The sequence below is a fragment of the Oryzias latipes genome, chromosome 5 (assembly GCF_053564925.1).
Source record: "Oryzias latipes strain Hd-rR chromosome 5, Olatipes_Hd-rR_3.1".
Taxonomy (NCBI): Eukaryota; Metazoa; Chordata; class Actinopteri; order Beloniformes; family Adrianichthyidae; genus Oryzias; species Oryzias latipes.
The window spans coordinates 21900627-21912978 of NC_136241.1; the positions used below are offsets into that span (position 1 = coordinate 21900627).

A 12352-nucleotide genomic window follows, 5' to 3' on the forward strand; every position below is an offset into this window, starting at 1 on the left:
GGCCCCAGATCTCTGCATGACACATGAGCTGACGAGGAAGGATTTTAAGAGGAAGCTCCTGGATCTTTGGTTTGGAACTTTTATTGACTTACATTTTAAGAGAAGACTAAAAAGGGAACAAACATAGGTTTATTAACATGCTTGGCGTTGCAGCACAGACTTGTGACGGTCAGTGATGAAACGGCAGGTATGAAGACACCATGCTGAATCCGACAGAGCTTTTGTGGCACCAGTGAAGATCTGAAGCTTTGAACTGTCCAGCTAAAATGGTCCATGCTCCGTCTGTGTGTAAAAACATGCATGTGACATTCAGTATTTCTTTTTCTCAACAGGAACAGTGATCAGCTGAAGTCCCGATTGGTGAGGATCATGGGAGCCACCAGAGTCCAGATGTAGAGGGCCAAACACAACCAGCTGGAGGAGATCTTCACCCACACTGTGGGCCACTTGCTGGTTATCGTGTAGTCTGCATCAGGACTGCAGAGAGGGGAAAGAACCATTTGTCTTTATTTTTCTCAAATGAGTGTGGACAGAATGGAGGTGGGGTGTGGAGTGGGGGGGGGGCACTGACCTGTACCAGTTGGTGAGGATCATCATGATGTACAGTGAAGCCAGGAAGAGCATGAAGTGGAAGAAGGAGTAGCTGTACTGCACCATTTCCCGTTCGTTGTCCTCCACCCGCCGGAGGGACATGGACTCGTCCGACAGCTCGCCGCTGCCCCCACCCTCCGCCAGGATGGCCGAGTCTTTGGAGGCCATGGTCAGCTTGTTGACTTGGGTTGTGTTGGACGATCGAATGCTGGGAACAAATGAAGACTACATAAAGAACTCAAAGACTGGGATTGGAACCCCCATTCTCTGTCTGCTCTAACACTTTCAGTTTGGTCTGGTGATGTGATTGCTGAGGATTTATTGCCCTTTTTTTTTTACCAGAAAACATTTAACAAATAAAAAGATTCATATGTTTTGAAGAACTGTGTCTCCAGAATAACACAAATGAGAAAAAGGGCGTCTGTAAAACCTTAAAACAAATTTAAAAAAAATAAAAGGAATCTTCTTTTTTTTTGGAGGGGGGGTGTTCATTCCCAGACCCTTTCCAGAGCACAAAGCTTATGTTTGAGGGTTTACCTGGAGTACAGAATGCACAGAACAAATATGATGAGCCCAACAATGCTCTGACCATCCCACCACTGCAGATATGGGGACGTCGGGACGGGTTCTTCTGTGAGGAGGATCACCACAGCCGTCTGGTTCTCGATTTCCAAAGTCGGGGGTGTCGGGGAGGCAATCTGCTGGAAGATGCTGAGCAAACTGGGGTTGCATTCTCTGTCTAAGGAAAAGAGGAAAACCCGGATCATCGTAGGACTTTTTTTTTTTCCACAGGTTTTAATTAAAATTACGGCTTCAGAGATGAAACGATAACCGAGAAATAAAAACACGGATGATACATGTTCCTACATGTTTCCTGATCCTCTGTTTCACCAAAGAGAGGCCAGAAGGGAAAAGACAGTGAAAAGGTGCACGCAGGGAGACTGACCAATCAGAGGCGAGGAAACATCCACTAACTCCAATATCTAAAAACCAGACAGAATTTAATTTATTTGATTTAGAAAGTGCCAATTCACAACTGAGGTCGCTTGAAGGAGAATCACAACAAATGCAAGAAAAACATTCAACTGAGTGAAACTAAGTAATTTCTTCTTGATCAAACCAGTAAATAAAAATTATATTTTTTTAAGCTGATTGAAGTGAACAGTAGATTACATGAGGACATTTTGGTCTGCTTCCCCTATCCTCCCTGTTGAGCATAAAGCTAGGTGATTGTGGAGAAACCAGTGAGTTTGTGTTGTTCAGGTTTTCAAAGAGGCCCCTTTTGGTCATGTGATCTGATGCATCCACTTTGGAGACCAAGTGGCTCTTTTGACAGCACAGCTAAGCTCTGCTGTGTGATAAACACTGCAATCATAAAAAATTACAATAAAGGCGTTATTAGTTTTATTAAACAAAAGTACAGTAAAACTAAATGTTTGTCACTGATTAGAGAATAAGATGCACAAAACCTCACGGCCTTCATGCACCCCCCTTTTTGAAGCATGGCAGCAGCAGCATCATGATGTGTGAGCTAAAGTTAGCTGAGGTTGAACGTTGGCAGGTCTGAGATAATGGTCTGTTCAAGTCTTCTAGATTGTCTGCAAGAGGTTTACAAAAAAACATGAGATTTTGGATTTTATGGATAAGATCGAGCCAATGCCAATAATTAAACAAGACTGAAAATCGGTCATAAATGGAAGGATACTGTAATCCGTGGTGGAGTAGATGGCATGTATTGACTTTGCAAACAGAGATAGAGTGAATCCTGCAAAAGTGTTTACCATATGAGTTAAGGCGCCAAGTTTAATTCCAACTTACAAAAGATAAATACGACTAATTCTGGCAATTATTCACACATGTTGTGGAACATTGATTGAAGTTACTTGAAAAAAACATTTATACGTCTATTCAGAGCCCTCAGAGTTGGAGGGGGGGGGGGGGGGGGGTGCTCACCAGGCTCGTTGGTCATGGCAGACCAGGTCAGAAACATGGTGTACAGGGTAATGAAGGACGACTGCAGCAGACCTGAGCGCGGCTGAAACTCCTGCAGCAGCAAACAAGAGAGAATTTCATCAATCTGTACTTGGGAATATGAAGCACTTCAGAATAGAGTTTTCTGTGTCCGAAAAGAAAAGCAGGATCCATCAGAGGTCTGTTCTGCTGTACCTGGACTTTACGCAGAACAGAGACTACAGAGGCCATGATGCACAAGAACAAGTTAAAGCTGATGAAGAACTTGTTGATGAAGCACTGATCCGGTTTGGTGTAGAAGACAAAGAAAAGCCCGACAGCAGTCAGCGACAGGGCGTAGTTCAGCATGGTGACGGTGAGCAGAGCTAAGAACAGAAAGAAAAGCAGAAAATCATTACTTCAGCAACCAGAGGTCCTATTTTTCACAAAAATAGAAAGATGAGGTGGAGCTCACTAACCTGCATACCAGCCTCTGAAGCTGCCGCTCTCCATCTTCTGCATCCACGATTCATTCCAAGAGTGAGCAAAGTCCACCAGCAGCACCAGCTGGATCAGGATGAAGAAGAAAGCTCCACAGGAGCCTATAACAAACCACGCTGCAGAAGCACAAACCAGAAACAACCTTTTTCAACTTTTCTGCCACGGCCCGACTAACCCAAATTCTCAGCGTCTTACCGTAGGTGAAAGGCCTGTCGGGAATATAAAAGGCACTGACCATGATGGCTACCAAGGCAACAAACTTGAAGAACCAAAACCTGAAAACAGACTGCATGTAACTGCTCTGGTTCAACACTTTGACAAACCTTTCCTGATTACAAACAGAAGAGTGAATCTGGACAGACAGGCAGAAGTTATAAAGACAAACATCAGGTTCCCTATGTCTAACAGCCTAACAAATGTCTGCTCTGCTCCTTTGGTTCTTTGTTACAAGTTTGTTTGCTTTTTATGTTGGATTTCTTGAGAACCAATGATTATGTTTGTGATCACCACAGGCTGTAAAAACTGTCCTGACTTTTCTTTAAATCTATCATGGCTTGCATTCTGCCTTTCAGAAGGCTGCTGCACAACTACTCAGGATTGTGTGTGTTTAGTTGTCTAACCTTGTCACCAATCAATCAGCCAATCAAAACATTATTATTATTATTTTTTAGCATTTTTAATACAGTTCAAATAAATCAATTCAATTTAGCCATTTGTGAAGCTTTTACCCGTTGTGGATAGAAGCACGGAGGTCCCTGCTGGTCTTGATGTTTACCATAAGAATGCAGAGGCCCAGAAACCACAAACTCATGCCGCAGCAGACGCGGTACACCGCTTTATAGCCCACAAGCATCTCACACCGCAGGTGGGCCTGGAAAACGGGAAGATGGGGGCTCGCTCCGTCCTCACAGAAGCCTGGAATCTGCAGGAATTTACAGGAGAGTGAGGTTTGTTCCTGAAGGAAACCTGAGACACAGAGCCACATTATCTACAACAGCTGAAGACGCTGAAACACTAAAGAAAATGTAAAAAGCTATAATATTTTTAAAAAATAGCTTCAATTTACTTGTATAATACTGCATGAGCTAAAGAAGTTAACCACAAGTCCAAAAGAGTTACTTACAGGAAAAACCTTCCCAACCCAAAACTCCCTCAAAAAGCTGCAAAGTTAAATTATAAAAAAATAATAATAATGAACAAAAAAGTGCAACAAACGTGAAAGCATCTGTTGGATAAAAACAAAATCTCTTTTTGGTTTCTTAAGGTTAAAATTATGCCTAAAATGAATAATTGATGATAAAGTTGCAAATGTTTATACTTAATTCCACTGAGTGATCCAGTTACCAGGCAGAATTCTCTGCCTGAATCAGCTCTAAGTCCCTAAACATGACATCTATAGAAACCTTTTAAAAGGGCGGCCGTGGTGCAGTGGTAGGGATATTGTAGGTTTGATTCCCGCCTTGCCTCTGGTGGTTATAGGTTGGCACCAATGTTGGGCAGTGGAGCCGCCATCAGTGTGTGAATGTGTGTGTGTGTGTGTGTGTGTGAATGGGAGTGTCACTGTGAAGCGCTTTGGGCTTTTCGAGGAAGGTGGATGGGCGCTACACAAGTATATGCTTGAAAATCTTACAAAACTTTGAAATCTGTGACAAAACCATAAATAGCTTTTAAAAGGACGATTGTAACGATCAATTCTTTTAAGGATTTTTAAGGTTTTCTTAATTATTTTAATTTTATTCATAAATGAAGGCTTCCCATTCAGGCCTGTGAAGTTCTGCTAAATCCAAGATTCAAGCAGCTTTCTGACAGAGAGAAGCACTACAGAAACCTCTCTCTGACAAAGAGAGAAAAAGACTGTTCCATTTCAGTGGAGCAGCAGTCACACACTGACGTTTTAACCTTGAAGAGGAGAACATACCAAGATACTCATCCCCCCTAAAACCTTGAGAGACTTCGAACAAAGATTTCTTTCAAGTCCATCCTTGAATTTAGGAACAGATAGCTAGGAGGCATGTCATGAAATATATGAAACATACCAGGAGAGGAGTTTGTTGGCTGTAATTAAAAAATAAGCATGACAGTAGGAAAAGGGCGTTAGCATCGGGAGGGCCGTCTTCATCCTGCAGGGTGTCGTGTCCAGGAATTGAAGTGACCCAAGTGTCAACCATCGGAGAGCCGAGTCCTGAGCCTAAGCTATTGTGACTTTGTGACATCGTCCATTTCTTAGTTTTAACATATACGGTAACTGGATTTTATCATCTAGAACTTCATAAAAAAATCTTGTCATTCTGAAAGTCTGAAGAAATTTTGGAACAAAGAGTACAAACTGAGAACAAAGCGGGCAGTGTGTGGAAGAAAACAAGGGTGCAGGAATTTCCAAATACGTCGATACATCCTTTTAACAAAAAACAGTTTAAAACTAGTTTCAATTGTTTTACTTTCATGAAGATTTAGGAGTTTGTCTGACATTTTTTCCAAGTAAATGAAACCAAATGAAATTATTGAAGTGCATTTAGATAAACTGAGATCCCTGGGGTAATTTTGCCAGGTTTTGGTTTGATATCTATATTTTTTAAGCACAAAATGTTTGTTATGAAAAATCACAAGAAAATCAGATGTGTTTTATACTGAAATTCCTTCCCATACTTCCTTTTTACCATAATGGACAATCTTCATAAATCCCTAAGAAGCAGTTAGAGGCTACAAAGTATATTATTTCTGACCATACAACTTCCTCCATTTTTTAATGAAATGAATTAAGATTGGTACTCTTTTGAGCTGCTGATCGACCCCCGGCGACAGCATGATGCAGGAGACGAGTGTGCCCAGCAGCAGGATGAAGGCGTAAACGATCCTGGTGACCGAGGAGTTCCTGCCTCTGGGACAGCAGCAGCAAACTGGACAGGTGGCGTTGCTGCACATGCATGGCATCTGGATGAAAACCACAGGAGCTATTAGACAAACATCAGCAGGCAGGAAATGAGCGCGCAATCACAACTCAAAAACAAAAAGCCACCTTAGATTAAAGCAAGGCTTGTCAGACAACCTAATGAAGGTGTCTAAGAGTGTATAGCGGGATACATGGTGGCACACATTTCTCTTGTTTTCATTGTTGCCATTTTTCATGTCTTGCAAAAAATCTATTTTCAGGCTGGAGTGAATGTTGTGAAACTTTGAACTTGTGCAGATGAACTCTGTCACCTATGACAAGCTGCTGACAACCCACAGCAAAATAGACTAACTTTCTTTCAAAACAAGCTGTTTTCTGCTTTTTTTGGAGGAAATGTGGGATGATGAGCTAGGGAACGAGAACAGTTGAATTTAAACCTTTAATTTTCTGTCACTTCGGGCTTCACCTTACCGTAGCCTATGATACATGCCTTAAAGACACATTGTGTTTTAGGGGATTTTTAACACACTCTTGTGGCATTTTTTTGTTGGATGTTGGAAGACAGGTATATAGAAAATTAAGTATTTCTTTATTCAAATCAATGTAAATATGGAGCAAACTATGTCCTGGAAAACAACACAGGTTTTTTGATTTACCTAAAAAACAAAAAAATATATTTAAAAGAACTTTGGGAATGCTTTTACAATTGATCTAAAGATGATGGGAATGAGAGATAAAGATCTTTAATGGTCGTTAATGCTTTTCTGTGGGGTAAAAAGTGGAGCTAGATTAGAAAACAAGAAATCAGTCAGAACCTGATTGTTAAAGGAGATTCTAGAGTCACTTTCTCCAATCTAAAACTTGGATTATCTGCATCCATCACTTTTAAAAGGCTCCTTGTGGAGCCTGACCGTTTCCTAACAATGACAGCTGAAAGGACCTCATATGATGAGATCTTAGACCTGAGTGAAGGTTTGATGGACTGGAGCAACTTTTGCAGACACAAGAAAGCTGCAACAAACATGTGAACATCTTGATTTCTTAGTTGCTATTTACAATACAATTCTGCAACAGGATTCTAACCTTCTTTGGTCATGAGCTTCAGAGATGACGGAAAGACTGAGGTTATAAATTTCTTCTGAAGGGCAGCTGGATTTGCTCTGAGGTGGTCAGGACGCCTTCTGATCTCCCCCCACTGCATGGGGATGTAAGGCAGTTCTTACATCCAATGTTTTTATCTTTCTGCTGAGCTAAGAAAACTCTGGTATCTCCTCAGACCAGCTGGAGAGAAGGCGGTGTAAAGGGAATCAAGCTTTTCTTCTGGACCGGGATCTTCCCTCTTTTTGCAATTTGAGCTCCTTTTTTCAGCATCAAGGGGTGATGTCAAGAGATAAGGAGACCCAAGACTGTCAACAAGTTAATTCCTCTGCCGGGCAGACAAAGTCGGCTTACTTCCCTCACAGTCTGGGACGCGGGAAGTCATGCTGGAAACATGAGGCAGGAAAATGCTTCAGCCTGATCTGAACCATGAGGAAAACCCTGAAATGATTGAATAAAACTCAACAAACAGTCTCCAAATCTAGGGGAGTTTTCTAAAAATGTCCCAAAGAAGACACAGATCTGTCACATATTAATAAAAAAAAGAAAACCAAATGAAGTAAACCAGTAGCTTGTGTTAGGAAATATAACGTCAATATGTAAAAAAGAGGAATATGGTTTAAATTTTTTCAATGCAGTATACGACATCCCTCTAAAAAAGACTGAAAATATTCATCTGACCTGTCACTATTTGAAACAGTGTTCGTTGAAGCTCCTCTGTCGCACATAAACACATTCTGGATTCCCCGCAGAGTTCATGCGGCACTAACTAACCAGTTAGCACTGATAATCCAATTAAACACGTGTAAGCCAGTATGAGCAGCTGACCCAGTGTGGTGATGTTAACCCTTTCTTCTGCTGTCAAACTGGAACAACTGACAGATTATATTCTGCAAATTAACTGTATGTAAATAATATTTTGATAAACCTGCTTTCCAAGCAGCTCATGTTATTGTTTGGAGTCAAGTGTATTTTTTTGTAGGGATTATGCTTCTGTTCAGAAAATGCTCATAGATAACTTTAGTTTCTTTGGACTTTGATTTTTTTTGAATGGTATATTTGATTTTTGCTTTTTGTTACTGTTTTCTTTTTTTGTTTTGCATTCTTTGAATATTTAGTGCAGCTAAGGCTTGAGCAGCATACAGGAAAATGAACAATAAAATACACTCAATTAAACAGGAGTGCAGTTTTTTAAAACAAACACAGCAGTAATTGATTCTACCAGCTAATTGCTTCCAGCATATCTCTGATCTGTTGGGTTTTAGGAACACCCGGGAAATTCATGCGTTTAAGTCCTAAACCATAACCTTAACCAGCTTTAACCCTGTCATGGCGTACGTACCATATAACCTAGGACTCTGCTTAATTTAGCATCATTTTGAAAAAAAGAAAACACTGAAGAATGTTATCTTTAATATATAATTGGAAACAGGTATTAAACGCAGTTCCCTATCAAACTAGTGATGGCTGCATAGTTTGGGGATATAGTGTTAGTTTTTTTCTGGACTTTGGCAGCATCCTGAATGAGCTGCAGCTTTCTAATATTCTTTTTTTTTTTTGTAAAAGAGCAAAGAGTAGATCATCTTGAAGGAGATGGACCAGCTTCTCTAAATTTGGACATGAGATCAGTGAGTCTTGGCCTTAATGTGAGCACTAAAAGTCTCTCACAGACTGAGTCCACAATGACACCAAGGTTTCTAATTTGATGTTTGGTCTTGATTCTTCTAGAAATTTGCTATATGGGCTACTTGTTCTAAAAAACAATGAATACCTCTCATTGTTTAGCTAAAGGAAGATTTCCATTCAGAGGATCTAATAGAACACAGTAGTTTGATGTCTGAGCCTCATAAAGCTGAGTGTTGTCTGCATAACTGAAAAATGATGAATCTATATGATCAATAATGCCTTTTAAAAGAGAAACTCACTGACACTTTTTATTTTAGGGTTCAAAAACAAAGTCTTGTTCGTTGACATAACAACTATAAACATAAAAACTTGACCTTTTGGATTTTTTAGACTGTTTTTTTCTGTGTGGTTAAATAAAAGTGTAATTTTAATTTATTTAGACATTGTTTGAAGTCCTGTGAAAAAACGGGTTAGTGCACACAAAGCACATCCCTCACTGTGGTTCACCTTCAGCCAATTGAAATTTACTTAACTTGGTAGAAGATTGGACCTTTTTTTGTTTGCATCACAAATACTTGTAAAGGAAGACAGTAAAGAGCAACAGAAAGAGAAACTATGACAAAGTTTGCCTGAAATTGATTATTTACTTCCAGATCAATTTGATAGCAACATAATCTTGTTCTTTGGTTTTCAACCACACTGCTTCTACTCTCAGCACTAAACAGATTTTTCGTGGAAATTGCTGTGCTAGCATCACACCCAGCTGCAGACTGTGGAAAACATCAGAACTGATGTGAACCAACTCCTACACCCACGCAAGGGGGACTAAGATTGTCCGACATGGTCAAGGACAGGGCTGTGCAGACTGAGAAAAATAATATGCCTCGGTGCAGACTAACATGTTGCCATTCTCTGTGCCCATTGCTTCATGTAGGACCAAAAGATAAGTTTTGAGTCTGAGTCTTATTGAATTGTGCTGGGAAACTTGGGTACAAACAATCAGCAATATTCTACAGTCCATTTTTGTAATTTTCTGATCAGATTAAATCTGATCAGAAAATTACACTCTAATCCCCATCCACAGTTGCCCACCCCCACTGTGGATGGAGTGGGCAAACTTTTTAACTTGTGAGCCACAAAGATTTCTAAAATATAACAGAAAGGCTGCATCAGGAACAGATGCATGGTGTATTTTGGTAACCCATCATCTTAGAAAAATAAACAATGGAATATGGACAAAAACATGCCTTAACTTTGATTAAAAGTATATTTATAAAGATAAATAAAGCATGTTTTTATTTTGTCTTAGAACCTATGGCACTACTACCCCATTAAAAATTCTCATGTTTGTTTTTCTGTAAAGCACCTTCTGCTAATATAAATAAAACGTGATATAGATTAAAATTATTAACAGTCGAAAATCTGAATAATCTAATTTACATTTGTATGTGGAATATTATTAGCCGGTAATTTTTAACCTATTCTGCTTTACTTTTTAAGGTTCTCAAAGTTAATTAAATTACATTTGCAGAAATCACTGAACTTTATCTTTGTTAACTTTGAGAGGACATGTTGCTACATCAATATCTCTGATCACTTTTCCATCACTTACACAGACAGAGAGGATCCTCAATGCAGCTCCCATGATGGATCATCTGGATCTGAACGGAACCAGGCGCTCCTGCGAACAGGTCTATTCCTCCTGAGTCCTGGTGCCGGTCATCTGCGCCGCTTGGAGTTTTCAGAACTTCGAGCAGCCGAAACCGAACGTTCCGGGTCCACGAAACACTGATGGAGCATCACGCGTGTTTTGTTTGGCTGTAATTTCATTTTTTCCACTTCAGCGTCAGTCCGTCCGTCCGCCCGGATCTATGGAAAGCAGGAAGTGCCATAACTTTTGGTTCAAGCCTGTTTTAATACACACATCACACTTAATACTTTCTTCAAGAGGAAAATATTCCAAAATTGTGTGTTTAATTCGTACGACAGAGTTTTAGGGTCACCAAAAAAAAATACCTGAACAAATAAAATACAATAAAAAATTTATGAGAAAAAAATCTTGAAAATAACGACTTTAAATCTAGTAAATTTACAAGATTAAGGTTGACGTGAGCACACAGTGCAGCAAGTGAACGCAGCAGCAGACCGGACCGAATAAAAACATATTTGAACAGGTAAACTGAATGTTTATTGATAACGTTACACATATTTGGATTCAATTTACGACTTATTTGCAGTGGTTTGCAGGACCTCTGCAGCCCGTTGATGAAGCCATAGGTATCGCTGCAGCTGTCCACTTAAATTCTTTCTTCCTCCACAAAATGGTAAATGGTCTATACTTACATAGCTTTTCTACCTACAAGGCCCGAAGTGCTTTGCAGTCACAGACCCAGTCACACACACATTCACACACTGGTGGCGGCTCCACAAAAGAAAAAGATCTCTGAGTCTGTGTGACGCTTCTGTCCGAAAAGGCCCAGTTTTCTGCATTTTCAACGTTCTTATGCTAATACAACACACTATTTTCATTCTTTTTATTGTTATGTGTTGAAACGAGACTTTACATTTGGAGGAAGGGGATGTATGTAACACTATTTTCATTCCCCTTTGGTGTTTCTTGTGCGCATGTACTATTATAGTACCAGAAGACATTTTAAATCACATCAAACTTAAATTTTCATCAGTTTTTAAAGAACTGTATGTGGGCCAAATGGCTTTCCAAAAAAAAAAACAACAAAACAAGTCCAAAATATCAAAGAGAAACGGTTTAAAAGACAGATAATTTTGTTTATGCTCATTAAAATTGACAATTAAATGTTCTTACACTGCACTGAAAAAGCTGTGGGAAAATACTGTGGTTAAATGTCTTCAAAGTTTAATAGAGTCCCAGAAAAAAAACAAATGTAAGTAGATGAAGAAACAAAAACAGGACTTGGCAGTTTTCCAATTAGCCATAGAAATAGCACAATGACAGAACAAAATTGGGAATAACAGGATTTAAAATATGCTGTAAACAGTGTTGAGAAAATGTACATTTTGAGTTTGTTAGTTCAAATATATTGTCATACCAAATCATAGTTTGTAGAAATGCTCACTGTTTCTGATTTTTTCTTTAACTTATATTATCATAGATTTTAGTTGTAAGAATTGTTAGACACTGTTTTTATTATGAGACAAATTTGTTGTGACATTTTTCTGCACCTAGAAGCAGCCGCTCCAAAACAAACCCAGATCTAACTTCATCTACTAGGGAACCCAAGGCTGCAGACATGCAGGTATGGGAGAAAAGAAAATCCTTTAAGTGTGTGTGTGTCCCGAACAGCATAATAGACCGTGATTTTCAGTGTGCAGATCGAATGTAACCATCTTTTGCTCTTTCCTTGCTGCAAGTATACCTCTAAAAGACATGTATTGGACCTTTTGAGTCTTATTGAATCTTTCTGTTTGTCTGGAAAACTGGTTACAAACTAATATAATTTTTTACTGTCCTTTTTCAGAAAGAGTTTCCTGACTCGCTGGTTGATCAGAGACCCACATTTGAATCTGCCACCTTTGATCTAATACAGGGGCTACATGGACATTCACACCAAATACAGGCTAAACAGACACAAAAGCATTTTAAAAAAGCTGGACAGCTCCTTGTTCTGAGCTAATTTTGTGAACCTGGTCTGTAGGAGGTTCGAGTTTGTATGATCT

The 12352-nt window shown here is 39.5% G+C and overlaps 1 protein-coding gene across 2 annotated transcripts; it reads right to left on the reverse strand.

The window, feature by feature from the left end:
* Positions 1–65: 65 nt before the first annotated feature.
* serinc3 (serine incorporator 3) lies at positions 66–10520 on the reverse strand. 2 transcript variants are annotated; one of them, XM_023955051.2, is made up of 10 exons: positions 10269–10520; positions 5812–5973; positions 3771–3964; positions 3238–3317; positions 3021–3158; positions 2758–2927; positions 2545–2635; positions 1129–1330; positions 572–799; positions 66–477 (listed from the first exon to the last, which is right to left on the reverse strand). In XM_023955051.2, exons 1-10 carry the CDS (start codon positions 10299–10301, stop codon positions 342–344), a joined length of 1434 nt encoding a protein of 477 aa, XP_023810819.1. In that variant the 5' UTR covers positions 10302–10520; the 3' UTR covers positions 66–341. The 2 variants fall into 2 exon arrangements, with proteins under 2 accessions (XP_023810819.1, XP_023810822.1); XM_023955054.2 differs by lacking the exon at positions 10269–10520 and adding an exon at positions 7016–7145.
* Positions 10521–12352: the final 1832 nt, after the last annotated feature.

What these genes read in the sequence shown, in the direction of transcription:
- serinc3 (XM_023955051.2), bottom strand. Translation starts at nt 10,301, where the DNA reads ATGGGAGCTGCATTGAGGATCCTCTCTGTCTGT. An exon ending in TGAGGATCCTCTCTGTCTGT is followed by an intron (nt 5,974 to 10,268) that starts GTAAGTGATGGA and finishes GTTTTCATCCAG; the next exon opens with ATGCCATGCATGTGCAGCAA. An exon ending in CGACAGGCCTTTCACCTACG is followed by an intron (nt 3,159 to 3,237) that starts GTAAGACGCTGA and finishes GTGCTTCTGCAG; the next exon opens with CGTGGTTTGTTATAGGCTCC.